Source organism: Gouania willdenowi, chromosome 3, assembly GCF_900634775.1.
Source record: "Gouania willdenowi chromosome 3, fGouWil2.1, whole genome shotgun sequence".
Lineage (NCBI taxonomy): Eukaryota > Metazoa > Chordata > Actinopteri > Blenniiformes > Gobiesocidae > Gouania > Gouania willdenowi.
In genome coordinates, this window is record NC_041046.1 from 31,040,889 (window position 1) to 31,061,185 (window position 20,297).

Here is a 20,297-nt window from a genome sequence, read left to right on the forward strand (position 1 = left end):
TGGGACCAAGTTTTCACACTACTAACAAACTCAATGCTGATATTTCTGAATTTATAACTACACCCGATTTGGAAGTCAAGACAGGCCTCGGAAAATTTCGGCACAACGGCAATCAAAGGAACCTCACAGAAATGCAGACGACCAAAAGTAGAAAAGTCATAGTTGTGTTCTGTAGGAGCCAGTTCTGTGTGGACCAGTGATGCAACAGCAACTGAGCCAAGACTGGAAAATCCCCGATAGGAAACCAGGAGGCTTTCTCCAAAACAGCACTGCGTATATTCTTAATACATTAGGAAAATCCTAAGACATTTAAACAAGATGCAAAGTGAAGACGTCACTGAGTGAACATCCTGTCTGAAGAACATGAACAAATGATGATCTCTCTTCTTTCTTTCTTTTTTAGCTAATTCATGGCCAAATGCTTTGATGCTCTTATAGTATTTAACCTGGAAATGAGAACATATAGAATGTTTGTTCCAAAAATAGGAAACATATATATAATCAATAGGCCTAATGACAATGTATATAAAAGAAAATACAACTTCTTCACAGCAGTGTTAAGTTTGTTGACTAAAGTGACAATAACTACATTATGACTAATTTAAAAGGCAGTGTCTATCCGTACGGTTGCCCTATCAATATACCGACATTATATCCGTCGCAGCGCCCCTCATTAGCCAATTTAGGTCATGTGATAGGTCAGTCATTGGCCAATTTAGGTCCATGTGAGTAAGATTAAACCCTAAGCCTAAAATTGTTGCGATATAGGGTTATATATTCTAAACCTAACCCTAATGTGTACTTCGGTAAACTTACCAATAGCACTGGTGGTTGTCATGGCAACCGTACGAATAGACACTTTCAATTTAAAAAAAACACATTTGAACAAAAACTGTATCAAATATATTGATAATTTTGTTCCTAATAAAAACGGAACTATAATTGGGTCACATGTGACGGAATTCAATCAAAACTCATGTATTACACATGATCACATCAAATCTGTCTGTGTATTTACAGACATTAATATCATCCCATATTCAGTTGATCAATGATAATTGGAAGAAAAAAAGTAATTTAAGCATAACCTTTTAGCTGTCTATTTTGTTGACTTTATTTGTTGAGTGACTAAAATAGACTATAACTAAAATAGCCCTGATGACTACATTTAGACTAAAACAAAACAAAAATATTTTAGTCAGAAGACTAGGACTAAAACTAAATCAAATTTTGCTTTTAAACTTACAACACTGCTTCAGAAGTACATGATATAATCTGCACAAACAGTAAAGCATATTTATTTGACAAAACAAACCAGAAACTGAAATAACAACATTAAACAATACAATATAATTAGGTACAAGTAAAAAAGGGTAAAGAAAATATACCAAATACAGACTAGTTGAAAATAAACACCTCTATCTTCATCAGTACGGACTCTGCCTTGGTGATAAGGTGAGGACAGCTGATATCCGGATGACCTCAGAGTAGAGCGTTGCTCCTCAAAGTCAGAGGAACTAAGTGTGGTGGTTCTGGTAGGTCCTTAAAGAGAGTCAAAGGACCAGGGGGTTGAAAAGTGACATTTACCAAAACATTTGGAAATTTAAAAGTGGGATTTTATATTCTGTCACTTATAAAGAAATGTAAAAAAAAAAAAACATGTTATAAATTTTAGAAAATATTGTTTCTAAATATGTCATTGTATGTTTTTTTTTTTATTTTTTTTTTTATTGTTGTATATTTATAAAATATGTTAATATTACATTCCCATGTTTTATTATCAATATATGGGCATATTATTATTGTAGAATACATTATATACACAGTATTTTGTAAATGATTACCTATAATATTATATATTGACTTGTGTTATATGATAAAAAATGAAATATACAAGAATAATTTTATATTAAAAAACAACTATTTAGATACTGTGCGTGTGCGTGTGTGTGTGCGTGCCTGTTTTGTTGCGCGCACGCGTGTGAGTGATTGAGTACGCGTGCTTGTGCGCTATGTTATCTTTAATATTTTATCTGATCTCTAAATGAAAAGTCATGCGCGCCGCTGGACAGCACCGTTGTGTTACGTTCGCTGTAACAAATGGTACAGTCCATTTTAAGGGGTTTCCAAATGTGCCTTACATTGTTTCTCGGACTGTAACATGTACAATTAAAAAGTGAATAGACTAATAAAACTCTTTCTCCGAGGTATTAGCTTTGCCACTTAGCCGACAATATATTTGGGAATATGTTTTAGAATTTTATAGAATTCTGAGCCACCCATAGCGAACGTGAATTGGGTTAGACCATTGTGAAACAGGTTTGTTTTTGTTTTGACATTGATTTGAATAATGTAATAATATGTGTTGCGTGAGACCCAATAAATTATATTGAAAATATATTCGGTCAATAATAAAAGGCGAAGTCAGTTAACCAAACATAAATATGTAGGGTTTTTTTTCTTCTTTTCTCCACGAATCGTCCGCGCTGGCGGCCATCTTGTCCCGGTCAGCTCGTTCACCCATAATATTGTGTAGTAGTGGTGCATGTACTTTTAAATAACAATCACTTGCTCAATTTCTTTCTACCATTTTCAAACGGTTTAGTTTGTTATAAAAGGTCATAGGTGTCGTTTTAACCACGCACTATGGGTGAATAGTTTTGGATGAAGTTATTAATATGTCAAATCAATATATTGAGCTACTAAAACTCGGCGTACAGAATGGCAGCAGGAGACATATGTATACTGTTATTATAGGAATATAATATGATTTTAAAAAAATGTTTATAAATATTAGTTTAAACAAGTAATAAATAAAAATATTGTATCATAGTAATATTTCATAAATATGACATTATTTGCAATTAATAATATGAACAAGATTTCCCTTTACAATACACATCAGAATACTGCATGTTGAAATCCCAGAACTAGACTACTGTGGAGGTATACACATGGAGGACAGAGGATACTTCGGATGATACTTTAGAATAACCACATTAAAATAGTTGTAAAAAAAGGTGCCAAAAGAAACATTCAGTGATTGATTAAACAAACATATTCTAAAAAGTCTTGTGTCAACAACAATCTTGCAATTCTTTTGTCTCATCTTCCTCTGGTTCCACGGACTACGTCAGAGAGCTGCCGAGGCAAGATGGCCGCCGGTGATGCCAAGGCAGAATCCACCGTAAAGCATTTAGCTTTTAATACACGCTTCTCCGTCACAAACCGCAAGACGAAAGTATCGCGAAGATTACATAAAGGAAGCCTGGAGCTTTGTTGTTTGTTTAACATGTGAGGAAATGCACTGAATGTCCTTTAATTCAAAGACATATCTGCCTAAGTTCATGGCGGCACGACTGAAGGTAAATCCACAGAGACACTTTATACAGTGATTACCCTGAAATTGTAGTGTTAGTAACACTTTGTGCGGTCGTTTGCCTCATTAAAGCTGAAAAACAGCACAGCTGCAACCTGACTGAAATGACCACAGAGACGCATCTAGACTCTAGCTAGAGGACCATTTACAGCGCAATTAAAAGTGTGTTTTTTTTTTAGTTAGGCTTTCACATGACTCTTTCTTTCTAACCATGGCTGACACGTTGACAATTAATGGTTTTGATTTTGTTTAATTATTACTACTATTCGAGAACAATGGTTGTCAAACTTTTTTGGTCCAAGTACCCCCTTTTTCTTATTTCTGAATCCAAGTATCCCCTTTGTCCAACCACAACATTTTGCTCAGAATACTATGAAAAAACAACTGTAGAGCATAATGACGGAATGAATCAGTAATAACACACATTTTACAGTATTCCATTTTAAATTAGTGGATTAAAACAGTATTAAGTGCCCTGAGGATGGATTTATTTCTATAGTTTTTATCATTTCCGATGATCTCCTACCTGGTGAGGGACCAAGACTGACCCTTGTATTTTCAGTTCATGTTCTAATAAAGATCATTTTTATCATCATTATGATTATCATTTTTAACTAAAAATAAACATTATAAAACCCCATATTTGTAATGCTTTTATTTGCTAATTTTCCTCTTTCTGTCTCTCTCAAGTACCCCCTGTAGTGCCATCGTGTACCCCCATTTGAGAAACACTGTTCTAGACTATGCAAAGGTACATTTTATGTTATTTTTCAGAGCTTGGGAGAAGAACAGACGCAATTTTTACAATGTTGACCGATTTTGTTGAAATTTTGTTGGTATCGGGTCGGGGGCTAAAATTTCTTTATTCTTCAACTGAAGGTGCAACAGAAAAAGTTTTAAGAACCACTCCTCTAGAACACTCACTTGTGATATTCCCTTTGAAAATGCACTAGTTGGCGCTAGATGACGAGACTAATGTACATAATTTTGGCTAAGCCTCATAACCTAAATCCATCAAAGAACATATGAATTGTGTGGTACTCATCAGAATTAGAAATATTTTTAATCTGGGATTAGACATCCTTGCCATCCAAATCCAAAACAAAATCCCAACAGACAAAAATCCAAACTCCTTATATAAAAAGTGGCCAAAATCCCCAAATCATTTTTCCACTATATATGATATAGTCTGAACTCTAATAGTGATTGTTACATTGTCCATTGGAATGTATTCCTCTCACAGTCCCATCTAAAGGAAACTCGAGAATCTGTCCTCTTACATCCATTAGCTGGAGCACATTATTGGATGAAAGATATGCTGATGTGTAGGCGTGGCTCAGGCACTATTATGCACTATTAATTTCCACTGAGGCCCTGGTCTTTACTGCTGCTGAGTACTGTGCCCCAGTCTGGTGCCGCAGCCCCCATGTAAAAGAACTTGACACTGCCCTCAATGATGCCCTTCGCACGGTCTCTGGATGCTTATGAGCCCCCCCAACCCACCAACTACCTGTCAGAGCTGGAATCGCCTTGGCCGAGGTCAGATGAGAAGGAGCTATGCTGGCTCTTGCTCAGCATAGATGAGTCAATCCCACCTCCTCCACAAGACCATCACGGAGAGACCACAACACAAGAGCCTCAAATCCCGGCGCCCATTTACCATACATGCCCAGGAATTGCTCAGCACTACACCAGCTGACACCAGCAGAGCATCCTTGGTCAAGGCAAGATGGCGGGAACAGTGGAGAGCAATAGAACCATCCAGGCTCCACCACTACATTAAGGACCTCACAGATGTCCCTGGCGAGCACCTACCCCGAAAGCAGTGGACAACCGCCTGAGGACAAGCGTGGGACGTTTCAGAGAATCAATGCAGCCTCGGGATGGGACCTCGTGGACAGTGCCCACTGTGAATGTAGAGACCCCCTACGGACTCTTGACCAGATGCCCCAAACACCAGCCTCCAAATGGCGACTGAGGCTTAATGAACCTGGACGATGAAATGCTGGAATGGCTTGCTGCAACAGAACTGATGATCTGAAGACATACGTAAGAAGAAGAAGGCACTATTATGCCTCGCTCACCTTTGGTGCCACATTTAGATTCAAGATCAACATTTTAATGCATCATTGGAAAAACCTAGATAGAGATTTGGCATTGGAATTATTTTAAATTTACATAAGAGCCACATAGCTCAGTAGTGCATCCATAACACCCTGTAAAATGGGCAATAATTAATAGATTTGGGTTCCCTCGCCTGGAAACTAACAACCTTTCACACAGTGAAAGCATCCACCATACCTCCCTCTTTATGTTTGTGCACAAGAAACTCAAACCTTTGGCCTCTCACTGTAAATAACTCAGGGTGAGGGACAAATGTAATCCATTGCGAGCAGAAACTGTGAAAAGTTGGGTTGAGTTACCAGTAGCACAGAGGCCCTTTCATGCTTACATTCCGTCTCACTAACAGGAGAAATTGTCTGAACTATTCTGGTCGTAGCAAAGGTTTTTTTTTTTTTTTCCTGCTTCAGCGAGTCCTTAATGCGATTTCAACCCTATGTAACCATTTACACACCAACATCAGTGGGTTAAAATCAGAGACGTTAACGTAATACACCAGTATAGCGCTGGTGTGGTAATGCCTTGTTAAAAGGCTGCTAATGGGTTTAACGCCATAAAACCATTAGAGTTGGTTTTTACTATTTACTGGAAATGTGATCAACTTAAGAGTGACTTTTAGACCTTTCACGTAAAAAGATCACTGACTTAGTTTGGCTGATTGTCATGAAGTCACAAGATAAGGAGGTGTTCGCTTTTCATCCATTTATTTTGCTTCATGAAAACCTTTAAAAAGAAATAAAATATTTAAATGAAAATCTATATTTTCTATACTCTGAAAAGAAAGTTTGTTGGCATTTTCACACATTGCATTGTGGGATATGGAGTCTCTTAAATGGATGCAGGGATGTGTTTTTTTCTTCATTCTTAATTTGATTTCTTGCTGTTCTTCACCAGACAAGGAGGAAAGTGATTCTCTTGACAACATGTCAACTTGTCAAAAGTCTGGCAGCAGCATTTTGTACAATCAGGAGTCTGTGTAGGGTCGACTTATTAAAACAAGTGAAAACAGAATAACAATAGTCAATGCAAGATGATATAAACGCGTGTATGACCAGTTCGAGATCTGATTTTGATAACAAATGCCTCACTTTAGAGATATTTCTCAGGTGGTAAAAACTGCTTTTAGTCAGTTGACGACAGTGACCCTCCAAAGACATGGCTTGATCAAACACACACCCAAGGTTTCTGAGGCTGGTTTTCACAGATGAGCCCAGAACGCCAAGGGAGTTCTTGATCAAACGGATCTTTTTTATCAGGAGTGATGATCAGAGTTTCTGTTTTGTTTGAATTTATCTGGAGATAATTTGATGACAACCAGTTTTTGACACAGGATATACAATCTAAGAACTCAGATAAAAAGTGAAACTCTGAGTCATAGAACTGGTGGTTGGGTTTGGTCACATAGTGTACTTGTGTTCAGCATTCTTCCATTCCTGCAGCAGCAGCAGTCGCCTTGAGCACAGCTTCAGCACTGTAGGCAGGACCATAGATCAGAGGAGGACAGCTATGAAGCATCCACCGTTAAAACGTTCCTTTTTCTGCACAAGAACATGGATTATCCTTAGCTTTGATACATGGATTATGCATATAGATCCACTGGGTCCAGAGTGGACACCTCTCTGAGCCGTTGAGAACGTGCACCAGCGTCATTTGACGTCACGTCGCAGGACTACGTCGAAAATTCGGGCCCGGAATTGCAGAACAAAATGCATCACACAGTCTGTTCAAGGCAATAGCGAGGGATGTGTGTGTGCTCATTCTCTTTGGTTTTGAATGCTTCATCATCCGTTAGCATTAAAAGACACATTCAGAAGGTTTCAATCAATTTTGAATATACTAAACGCCTTCCAAAAAGGTTACATGCACGTAATATAAATGAAATGATCATGATTTACTGATGACGCAGGGATTTCTCTCCGATCATCTTGTTATTGTGCGATACAAAGAATTTGCGGAATGCAGGTATGTGAGTGAACTCAGCAAGAGCTGACAGTCAACATTAGATTTATGGGTGGAGATTGTAACCCAGGGCGCTCTGGCAGAAAGAGAGAAGAAGAAGAGAGCAAGGCCTGGGGTCAGTGGGAGAGACAGGAGGAGGACGGAGCAAATGCCATGAAATAAAATGAGGTGTTTGATCTCAGCAGGACGGGTCAGGTCTGACTGGTGCACTGTCTGATCAGAGGTTCAACCTCAAAGAGCAGCCGCACAAAGTCTTCATTATGACTTTTTGAGGATGACAGCAGCAGCTCACGGAGATCAACATTTTACTACTCTTTTCCTATGAAGCATAATAATAATGTATTATCATATACATTGTATTTCTACAGTGAAATGTGTCCCTGAATTTTACCTATCCTGTTGAGGAATAATATATCATTTTGGTAACACTTTACAATTAAAGGTCCCTTAATGAATGTTAGTTAATGCATTATTAAGCATTAATTAACAATTTATTAATATGTTATTAATCATTATAATGTATTACCTAACATTAATAAGCTGACATAAAAATGAATAAACGTATGGGAGCATTACTTAACCATCAGTAATTGCTTTTTAGTTTTTGTCAGGTTGCTAATGTTACATAACACATGACTTTATAAACACCATAAGTAAATGATTACTAGTGATATTATTACATTTTACTAATATGTTAATTAATGCATATTGAGTATGTATACATTAGGGTAAATAATTACATTATGTAACTTATTAATGCTTAATAATGTTTTCATTAACTCTGTGCAGTAAACATTAATAAACTGCTTATTAGGTAATACATTACAATGAATAATAACTTGTGACAATGATTCTCTTCAATGATCACTTGATTTATTTAAGTATTTAGCCTACTGGCCTTTTCAGTGAGAAACAAATCTCTTTGTTTTGGAAAAATAAATCTACCAAACATTTGTTGATTGAACATATAGCAGTAATTCAGCATATTCATCACCCTGAAACTGTTAAATACAACTCGCTACAACTTTAATGAGAAGGTGGAGGTTGAGAGAATGTTTGGCTGACTTTTAACAGAGTCTTGAATCTTTCTCCACGAAAAGTCTTTGCCACCACGATAGAGCACGTTTGGCTAGCTGCAAAGAAATGTAGCTTTGATCATTTTTGCTCTATTTTAATGATATTGTTTTTCTGTCAACGCCAAAGGGTACGTTTACATTGGCCAATGTGTAATTTGTGGCAATGCATGGAGGCTCCTGTCTGCTGGTTGATTTATATTCTCGTTTCCAATGTTGTCACGCTGTTTTTAATTTTTATTCATGTATGCACTATGACAATTTGCGTACTCCACTTTGGGAACCTAGCAGAGGTGTAAAGAGTACTGATATATCCTGCTCAAGTAGAAGTACTGTTACTTTATTGAAATTTTACTCAAGTACAAGTACAAGTAAGTCAAACATACTGTAAAAAGTAGCTCAATTACATACTATTCAAAGTAAAAAGTTACGAGTAACTTTCACCCCCATGTTTATTTTTGGTAATAAATCTTGCCACGGTTCTCTTGCATACAGTAAACATCTCATGTATAAATTTAAAAATGAAGAGACCAAATCATGCACAACTGGAACTTAATTTATTTTCCACAAAGGCATCTGTATAAAATAAAGGGAGTGGCAATACGGATACCGTATCAATATACCGACATTCTATCTGTACGCAGCGAACTTCAATGGCCAGTGTAGGTCACGTGATAGGTCTGTCATTGGCCAGTTTGGGTCACGTGACTAAGACTAAACCTAACCCTAACCCTAACCCTAAAAATTGTTGTGATATAGGGTTGTAACCTAACCCTAAACCACACGCTACGTACTTGTACTTCTGTATGTTACTGACATGCTTATGCTTACATACTTATGAATTGTTGTGATACTCATATGTAACCTAACGGCAACTGTACAAATAGACACTTTCTAAATTAAAGGTTTGTCAAAATGAACACCTTTTTTTAAATTCAATTCAAAATAAATACAATTATCAGGCTCTAAGTATGGCTAAATGTATGAACTCTAACAGTGCTATGCCAAATATATCATGTGGGTAACAACATAATTGGTGGAAGCCCCGACCTGAACCTAAGAAAGTGGCGTTGATCAGAGGTGGCACAAATAAGAACATGTGGATTACATTCATTGAAACAGGAATAAAAAATTATCACAAAAATGTATAATTTGCTCAGTCACTGTTGGGTGTAGAAATGTAATGAAATATGTTACTTCGTTTAAAACATACTTAAGTACAAGTAAAATTACGGATTTCTAAATATGCTCAGAAAAGTACAAGTATCCATAAATGCAACTCAATTACAGTAATGTGAGTACTTGTTATCCATTACTTTCACCTCTGGAACCTAGGATATACTGTATGTTCCTTCCATTGAAAACAAAACTACACATAAAACGAAGACAAACCTCACCTGAGTCCACACTCATTGTCCAAAAGTTTCCTTCAGAGAACCTTGGATCTACTTTAAGCTTGTGTTCTATCATCAAAATGTCTCAAATGCATTTCTTATTTTTTTTTTTCTTTCTTCCTTTTAGTCTAATCCATGCTCTTAGAAAATGGAAGCCTCTGAATTAAGCTTCCCTCTTTTCGGTCACAATTGTATGTGACTGTGTCTTCGTCTGGTTTTACCGGTGGATCTTTGATCCTGACAGAGTGAGACACTGTTTGATTCCTGGGGTACTTTGACAGTTTGCCGGCTGGCAAAATGCCCTCCAGTGTCTGAAGTCAGATCAGAGAAGAGAGGCCCTGAAAAGCAGGCGTCCAGCTGGGAGAAGATCAGAAGAGACACCAAACTTTAGCGAGAACCATTGTGAGGTACACAGTGGCTGCTGGCTTGCCTACAACTTCAGTCTTTATGTGTTGTTTTTGCTCCGTGGCAATCCTCTTATTGTCTTGTAGAACGTTGAATCATGACTCAGTTATAGGTGGAAGTTTAAATTATAAAAACAGAATCTGTCATCAATAAATCATACACATATCACATAGCCTATTCACTTGGAGAGAGCTGCTTCAAACAGATTTTTCATGCTGATGTTCTAAAAATAGAATAAAGACAAAAACTAAAAAAAAAAAAATTAAACAATTCTGTTTTCTTATTACAAATGTGTAAAATGTTATATTTACATTTCTTTGCCTCAATTTAGTTATGTACATTGTATGAAGAGAGCTTCTCAAATTTCAATCTTTAGAAAGAATAACAGCACCCTCTTGTGGTGCAAAGGCAGAAGTGACCACCAATGTCCTTAAAAAGCATAATTTGACATTTTGGAATTTGTTAAGTTACTCAGACATAATATTTCCACAATTATGACAAGACACATAAAAAGCCACCAAATTAAAACATAAAACAAAAAAATACAAACTATGCATTTTTGCAGTAATTTGCTATCCTTAAACATAATGCTATCCTTATTGTTGTAAGCAGAATTTGTGGTAATATTTGCAATTTAATAACGACCTTGTTGTTTTTGTTTGGTTTTTTCTGAAGGGGCAAAAACATTTTTTATGGTTCTCCGTTCAGTGTTTTCCACCTATTTAGATGAAAACCAGATGCTGGTGTACAACTATTCTTTTTGCGTAGGTTTGGCTTTCAATAAAAAGGCAGCAGGTCAAAAGTAAAACTTTTCTAGTCTTAAGTTCAAATTCACCATCTTTTGATGCAATTAAACCCAAAACAAACCTAAAGTCATTGTTTTTGCTGTTTTTGAAGTCATTGGAGAACACGCAAATGCCTGACATTACTGTAAAGGTAAGACCTGTCAAATATTTAGTTATAGAAGCCAAAATACATCTTTAGTACTTTTTGAAAGCTGCAAACAGAGCAATGACGTTTTGAAATTAAAACGAAATGAAGCTGAAGAACAAATTATTTATACGTTAGACTCATAGAGGAGGAAAATATAGTGGTTGGTTCCTAAAGTTATAGACCAGTTGAAAATCAGTCCTTAAGTCTAGAGTGATAAATGCATCTTCTTTTCTATTTAGAAATGTGGTTGAAAAAACTAGGTACACCCATAATGCACTGGACAGTCAATTACATTCTAAAAAATAAAGCAAGGGGGTAAATTCAACTTAAATAAATATACAATTTCAGTACAAACATTTCAAGTTTGCATCATCTATTTGTTTAACTAAGTAAACAACTTGAATCTCCTATGTCAGAGCTATTCAGCTACGCTTTGCTGTGGGCCATATTGTCGGAAGGCTCTGGTTTGTGGGACGGACATTCCTGGTACAGTTCCTTTCTTAGTGAACTGACGCAAAGCATCACATTTTCCTTGATTGTATTTACACATATGTAGCATAAGAAATGACCAGGTTTCCGCACAGCTTGATGATGAGTTAATGATTTGAATCAGGTGATTAACTCATCATCAAGCTCTGCAGAAGCCTGATCACGATCCTGGTCATTTCAATCAGGTGTTGGAAGAGGGAAACATCTAAAACATGCTGGATAGGGGCTCTTGAGGACCAGGATTGGCCACCCCTGGTTTAAATCATGCAAAATAATGTTGAAATTGGTTCTTTATTTTCTTGGCTATCGTTGTTTCTGCCGGCCTGGCTGCACCTTTGGGCCCAGTGAGGTGCTTGAGGTGCTTGGGTTCACAGAAGTGGATTTTGCACAATCATTGGTCAGAGATGCAATGGCATGTCTTGAGCTGTAGGATAAACTCCTCCTGGGCTTAACCTTAGACACGTTGATCTTAAATACCTGTTTTATGTATAACCATTCACTCCTTCCCTCTGCTCACGACCACCACCATTATATTTAAGCTGGGTGCTGTGTCACCCACTTCAATTTCTCCACACTGGTCACCAGACTGGCTGAACTGATTACACAACACAATGCACAACTATAACATCACATCTCATTTTAAAACAGTCAACTCTTCCCCACCCCTTCCATTTTCCTACCCTGACTCCCTCTTCCCTGTTCCCTTCCCCCTCACCTAGGTGTAACACTGCCCTCTCTTTTTATCCTCCCTATAATGAAGTGTTTCTTACCCTTCCTTAGGAAGGGCTGGTGATGGTCACAATTATGCAATAAAATAAATACATTTATTAAATTGCAATAACATTACTTTTGTTGCAGTGGTTCCAATTTTCAATTTATAAGGTGAAAAGAAATACTAACAAAGAAAAAAAAAAAAAGTTAAAACAAAAAAAAAAGAAAAAAAGACAATAAATAAATAAATAATACGTTTAAAAAAGAATAAAAATGTTTCTCAATGGCCCTTATCCTTTTCCGTAATACAATGACTATATTAGCACAATAATAATAATTATTAAATATTAAATAAAAATTGAATAGGAATCATCAGGAATAAATATCAGTGGAAATATGCATGTGAACATTTGATGATAATGTCTAATTGTTTTTGGTAATAAAATATAACCTCGCAACACAGTCATATAGGTTTGTTTAAATCATGCAAAAAATTTTGAAAGATGTCTTTTTTTTTTCCTTGAAAAATTACAAACATAAATATAGGCATAACTAAAAAAATGACTGGAAAAAAGTAATAACCCATTTATGTTTTTCCAGTGCCCTTATCCTCTTCCGTAATACACTGACTAATTAACACAAGAATAATAATTAAATATGAAATAAAAAATTAACAGGAATAAATAAAATTGTTTTTGGTAATAAAATATAACAATAGTGGGACGTTTAGTTGTCTGCCTATAGCACTATTCCCCTTTTAACACTTGTCTATTGCCTGTCTCTGTTGTGCTGTTGCTTGTATGTAAAAAAGAAATAAGATCAGATTGTGTCTAATAATAAACAAGGGCAGTGACGTCCCTCCCAAAATACATGGCAAGACATCAATAATCAAGCGACGATCGAGCTCTACTTAAAGCTCTTGCTCGTGATCCTGTTCCTGATCGTGTCTGTCTGAGGAAAAAGGCTCCGTGTCTTCACTGAAGAAATGACAACAACTGTAAAACTGCTAATGGGATGTACATGCCCATACTGGGACTGGGAACATGGAAGGTAAGACATAATATTTCACTCCGTGTTTGTTAATTCTACTTTGCTAGCTGACGTACGTGCGCAAAGCTGCAGGTTCGAGTTATGCGTCACGTGCACACCGTCAGTATCAAGTGTTTACAGCAGGTTAAAGCTTTATAACTCGGGGTTTGTGTGTTTAATGGAGAGTTTCTGTGTTGGCGGCCAGTCTCCCACTGGTAAGGTGAGAGAGGCGGTGAAAGCAGCCATCACAGCGGGATACAGACACATCGATGGAGCGTTTATTTACCAGAACGAGGTGGAGGTTGGTGAAGGAGTGAATGCTATGATCAACGATGGAGTGGTGAAGAGAGAGGATCTATTCATCGTCAGCAAAGTGAGTCCCATACTTAAACTGTTACACTTTAGAACCTTTTTTTTTTTTTTTTTTTTCTTGCATTGGTGGCAAAAGTACTAGTCTTCAGTACTCAAGTAAGAGTATACGTATTGGGAAGACATGTCTATTCGTACGTTTAAGGAAGTACAAGTATTTATTTTTTTTTTATTTATTCAGTTTATTTCCGACATGGTTACATTCACTTTTTTTTTTTTTTTTTTTACATGCCGAAAAAGGAGTTCGTAGTACGTAGAGTTAGGGTTTAAGTTACGTATGGATATCACAACAATTCATCAATACGTAGCATGTCAGTAACATACAGTACAAGTACGTAGCGTCTAAGTCACGTGACCTAAGCTGGGCAACGAGGAGCGCTACGTACGGATAGAATGTCAATATATTGATACAGCTACCGTACGAATAGCCACTGCCAATTAAATGACTGGTGAAAGTTTTTAAGTTGCTCCCTTGAGTAAAAGTTTAAAAAAAAAAAGTAGTATTTACTAACTGTAATTACGTAAAAAGTAAAACAAATGCCCTGAAAGTAATAAAACAGTGTTTTTTTAAAAGCAGCAAATGTAATATTTTTTAAAGAATTTATAGAAAACTGGTACATAGAAACAAGTTAAATCTGTTACCTTTTAGCACTCATAATAAATTAAATTTGTAAACAAAATGTGTCAACAAAAAAGAAAAGTGTAAATGCTCAGTACAACCCATAGCAGCTTTGATTTTAACATTTTTAAGAACTTTAAAATGTTAACCATAACACTAAGTTCAAACTACCAACATTTTGTGTCTTTTTACGTGGCGTCGTCTCGGGATGTCGCGAAACAACTTTTTCACTTCTGATCCAATACCGATATTGCAGCCTTGAGTATTGGCTGATACTGGTATGGATCCGATACGATAACAGCACGAATCATACATACTTTTATTGCTTATTTGTAGTGTGGAACGTTTGAAAATGCTTGATCAAGTGATGTCACTCGAACAGACAACAATAATCAGCAACAGTAGGTATGAGAAAAACTGACCCATTTATTATTAACCAGTTGGTTACTTGCATTTATACAATACAATTGAATAAGATCAATAAAAAAAAAAAAATTATTATATTGGTTATGATATCGGAGATTTTAGATGCAGTCCGATAAAATGCTATTCATTTTCTGTCTGATATCGTACCGATATCCAATATCATTATTGGATTGGGACGTCCCTAGTGACTTCATCTTCAAAGGTCTTGAAAGTAACAAGCTAATTTTTCAAATGTAAGGAGTAGAAAGTGCAGATATTTGTTAGAAAAAGTAAGAAGTAAAAACAAAAAGTCGCCAAAAAATAAATATTCAAGTAAAGTACAGATACCTGAAAAAACTACTTTACAGTGACAAAGTATTTGTACTTTGTTACTTGTAACCTCTGTTTTTTTTGGCATGTTATCCTCATCAGTTGACCTGTTCTTTTTTGTTTTTAAAGCTGTGGTGCACTTCCCATGCTAAATCCTTGGTCAGACAAGCATGTGAGAAAACTCTGAGTGACCTCAAGCTGGACTACCTGGACCTCTACCTGGTGCACTGGCCCATGGGATTAAAGGTTCTGCTTTTTCCATGTCTCTCCTGATTCAGTAACCTTTATCCCAGCAACTGTCTTCAAACCATACATCACTGCAGCTTATGCTTTGGCTAGAAATTAGAGCTTAAGCGATATGAGACTTTAAAGACCGATGCAGATAATGGGTTTTTAAAATGCAATTCTAATAAAATCCACAATATGATTTTAGACATAGTTGTAGAAAACTACTAAATTAAAGTAGGGTCATTTCAACAAATGTTCAGGATATCCAACGCCGTCTTATGTTCATTCCATTTTCAGCTGAAATGTGGTATAGTCATACAGCTCCACCTATTCTCTCAGAATATAGAAAAAGATCTGCTATTCATCTTATCTGGCGGAAGAAAAATAAGGACCCATGAAAACCGACACATACCCCCCTCACTAAATTGAAAACTATTTATCCAATCAAGCTAAAAACATACAGTGTGCTTATTGAATAATCACAAAACAATTGGTAAAAAATTCAGAATTTTTTTAGATCGAAGTGCGTGGGCCATTTGTGAAACTAGTGCAGTGCCCGTAGGAATTATCTATTGCTATAGAAAAGTGGCAGGTTAAGTAGCTTTTTCATGGATGGACAAATGAGGTTGTTTGAAGGTGGGATGTCACTCACCCTCTCCCTCTGAGCTCTGCCAATAACGAGTGATCTCTCATCCAAAGCTGCCACCTACATGTCACCAGTTGGTCACTACATCATGGTACAAGTTAGATATTCACTGGAGCGCTTCGTCACACTCTCCTAGCAACCCCAGCCGAAAAAACACAATTAACGTCTTTAGACGTCTTTGGCAGTCAACGTTACTAAACGGATTTACGTGAATGGCTCTCAATGAGTTAATATGGGAGAGCATTTTTTTTTTATTATCTAATGTTTTATTTTTTGTGTCCACCAGCACACAAAATGTAAATGAAACCATCCAGTCGTTTGTTTGTGGTCTGCGCAAGTCTTATAACACAGAGAAAATTGCCCCGTTTCAAATTTTCTACATTTGTGATATCACACATGAAATTGGGGATCTGTGTTGCCAGATCAGATCTTAGAACAGCCCAAACACGAACAACGAATCTGGCAACACTGTGTTTGTGACACAATGCAACACAGCGGTTCGGACTATCACCTTGCATGGACTATTCTTGTAATCTCTACTTGAAATGATGACAATAAAGCAACGTAGAAGCTCCGGTAAGTGTGTTTGCTGTTGAAGCTGCTGTTGCTGCATGGCGCACACATTTCATAAAACTGTTTTTCTGACTCACAATCACAATAGCCGCATAAATAGCCATGTGTTTTACTGTAATGTGCATTCACAACAACAAGAGTGTGTGAATAGGAAAAGAATGTCACAAGTGATCAACTGTGTGGAGTCCGCGTCTATAGACACGCCGACTCAAACAGCCTGGTTTTAGAATTGGTCAGAAAGTCATCTTTCAGACGGCTAAAACTCCAGAAAACAGGTGGTTTTAGGAAAATAAACTTCAAATACTAAGTTGTTGGGGTTCTTAGAACAAATGGAGATGGGTGAATAATAGAAAATATGTCCCTTTAATTTTGGTGGAAGTTGGTCAGTTGTACACCCTTGAACCAAGCAGCAGCCATGTTAAAACTCTCAGGTCAATCTTAGCCTGATTTGCAGAGATATTTAAGGAACAGATAAACACACAGACATAGGTTCCTTGCTTTATACATAGATAGATAGATGACATGGAACAACCCTGTAAGAATTGTAAAGTATGGAAGCCTGTTTCCACCATTCAAAAAAAAAAAAAAAAAAAAAATCCCCAAAAAGTAGAAGTAAAATAATCACAATAAATTTGATCATGATTATGAGATACTAAGTGACATGAGATAGTATCTCATAATTATGACTTAAGAAGTTTAAATTTTTATTTTACTATTCCTAGTTTGGTTTTTGTTTACTGGCGGAAATGGGCTTCCGTAGTAAAGCCACTGATAAATAAGAAAAGGCAAATTGTGTTACAGGATATTCAAATTGCTCCAATTACAAATGGTAAACATGGATAAATCAAAAAAGGCCAAGCGTCACTGTAAACAATTAATTAACTAATGCACTTCTCCTAGTGTTGACATTTGTAATCATTATGGCCGATTCGAAAGTGGCAACTTATAATGCAGAAATCAGAGTGACACAGTTTCCATGCAGAAAAAAAACTTCATACTTAAATATTACATGTTCTTTTTTTTCACTCATTTATTCACTTATAATCCCCAAAGTAGCCTAAAAGCTGTTATTTCTGGGTTGTGTTTAGGCTGGAGAGGAGCACCTTCCTCTGGATGCTGCTGGAGAGGCCATCAGTGACGGAACGGACATTCTGGAAACCTGGGAGGTAAGATTGACATCAAACGTAGGATTTAAGCAGGTGGAAACACAGGAGCTGTGTATTAGCGCACGTACTTCGACAGTGTGTGAGCATCTTCATGGCTTATGGATTTGCAGTGTCATAAGGTCAGTGTTTCAGGTCACATTATCAACATTCTCATTAGAAATGAGCTTTAAATCTGAGCTTGAATACAGGTAAGAAACAATTTGTGTGTTTTTGTTGTGGTGTGTGTGTTTGGTGTCATTTTGTTGATTTGTCGCTAATTTAGTGTTTTTTGGAGTCATTTTATTTTTTATATCATTGTTTTCATTATGTTATTTTTGTGTAGTAGTCTTTTCTGTTTTTGGAGTCATTTTGTGTATTTTTATTGTCCTGTCATGAATCTGTTCTTAAAAAGCAATAGAATAACCTTAGAAATCCAGAGTCCAGTTTACCTCGGATGCAAAAACTCATATGTCCGCCAGCAGGTTGCGCTATATCCAAGGTCAACGAGTCTTGGCTTATAACTCCCACATCGTATGCCGCACATTCAAAAACCTAGCCACAGATTCCCTGAATAGCACTGAATCAGCTGGGCTGGGCCACGCCATTTCTGCCTTCAGTTTTGTGGCGAAAAACCTACTTTTCGAAATTCTTTTTGGGGTTTTGTCCAATCAGCGTGAAACTTGGCATGTAGAGTCTTGGACCTGATCTAAAGTTGAGTAAAGAATTTTGTTTGGTCAGAAAATGTGCAAATTATTACCAAGTACATTTTCTAACAGCTATAAAAATGCCAACTGTTGCATATCTCGATCAAAATAAATGCTAACGACGCCAAATCTGAGATCCATGGTTGGCGTGTGACTGTGGGGTTATGAGCCAAATTTGAATATTGTAGGCCACTAGGGAGAACTGCATGTTTATAACCATGTGTTCCCTATATTGCTTTTTGTAAGTCACTACATATCAAAAACTTACTTTTTCAAACTCCTCCTTGGGGTTTTGTCCAGTCAGCATGAAACTTGTCACGTAGGTAGGGTTGAGAGGTGGATGTTGGCTGGGTCGGTGGCGGGGTGCGCTGGGTCCTCAACTCTTTGGGGATTTCTCGGATGTGTATGTGGGGTGCGGTGGCTGCCTCTCGGCCTGTGATCTTGGGGCGTCTGGGGGATGGTTGGCCGTGGGGGGGTAGCCTGGGGCTCCTTGGCCCCCGCTCTTTTTGCTGGCCTGGCTGCATCTTCAGGCTTGGGCGGCACTTGGGTTTGCAGTAGCGGTTTTTTGCACATACATTGGTCTACGATGTACCGGCATGCCTTGGACTGTGAGATAAAACTCGAACTGGGCTTAACCTTAGAAACATTGATCCCAAATACCTGTTATAGGTATTGCCATTCACTCCTTCCCTCTGTCCACAGCAATCGCCATTATACCTAAGCTTCACACTTGTCACCAGTCTGGCTTGATTACACAACACAATAATCAGAATCAGAAATGTTTTAATGGCCAAGTACAGTTTTTAGGACAGTACAAGGAATTTGTCTTGGTAGTCAGTGTGCGAAACAAGCCAGCAACAATAATAATAATGATAAATATAAAGGATGAGGGATAAATAAAGGATAGATAGAGAATATAGAATATATATACACAGTGCAGCAGATAATGTCTTCATGGAGGTGGTGATCGGGTTGGGGGGTTCATGTGGATGGTGGCAGAGGGAAAGAAGCTGTTATTGTGTCTGGAGGTTCTGGTCCTGATGGACCGAAACCTCCTTTCATAAGGGACAGATTGAAACGGTTTATGACCAGGGTGGGAGGGGTCCGCCACAATCTTTCCTGCACGCCTCAGAATCCTGGAGGCGTACAGGTCCTGGAGGGAGGGCAGATTGCAGCCGATGATCTTCTCTGCGGAGTGGATGATTCGCTGCAGTCTGGCCTTGTCCTTGGCCGTAGCTGCAGCGTACCAGATGCTGATGGAGGAGCAGAGGATGGACTGGATGATGGAGCTGTAGAAGTTCACCATCATCTTTGTTGGCAGACTGAACTTCTTCAGCTGCCGCAGAAAGTACATCTTCGGCTGAGCTTTTTTGATGAGGTAGATGATGTTCAGCTCTCACTTGAGGTCCTGGGTGATGATGGTCCCCAGGAAGCAGAAGTACTCCAGAGATCACTGTAGAGTCTCCCAGGGTGAGGGGGGGCTGGGTTCTTCCTGAAGTCTGCTATCATCTCCACTGTCTTTAAAGCGTTGAGCTCCAGGTTGTTCTGGTTGCACCAGGACACCAGCCGGTCTGTCTCCCACCTGTAGTCCGACTCGTCTCCATCAGAGATGAGACCGATGATGGTCGTGTCGTCTGCAAACTTCAGGAGTTTGACCGACTGGTGAGAGGAGCAGCAGCTGTTGGTGTACAGTGAGAAGAGCAGAGGAGAAAGAACACAGCCCTGAGGAGAACCAGTGCTGATGGTCCGAGGAGCAGAGATGGTTTTTCCCAGCTTCAGATGCTG

The 20,297-nt window shown here is 37.7% G+C and overlaps 2 protein-coding genes across 3 annotated transcripts in view; both read left to right on the plus strand.

Annotated features, from left to right (window-relative positions):
• The first annotated feature begins 3,288 nt into the window (after positions 1 to 3,288).
• dhodh (dihydroorotate dehydrogenase) overlaps positions 3,289 to 20,297 on the plus strand; it is a 58,287-nt gene continuing 41,278 nt past the window's right edge. For both annotated transcript variants that reach the window (XR_003676290.1, XM_028477062.1), the window contains exon 1: positions 3,289 to 3,365. Coding sequence is in view for 1 of the 2 variants with exons in the window: in XM_028477062.1 (XP_028332863.1) it covers positions 3,312 to 3,365 (54 nt within the window). In the remaining variant the exon portion in view is untranslated. The remainder of the gene's footprint in view (positions 3,366 to 20,297) is intronic.
• On the plus strand, positions 13,370 to 18,036 carry LOC114481976 (aldose reductase-like). The gene is made up of 4 exons (XM_028477095.1): positions 13,370 to 13,514; positions 13,699 to 13,866; positions 15,346 to 15,462; positions 17,752 to 18,036. Exons 1-4 carry the CDS (start codon positions 13,479 to 13,481, stop codon positions 18,019 to 18,021), a joined length of 591 nt encoding a protein of 196 aa, XP_028332896.1. The 5' UTR covers positions 13,370 to 13,478; the 3' UTR covers positions 18,022 to 18,036.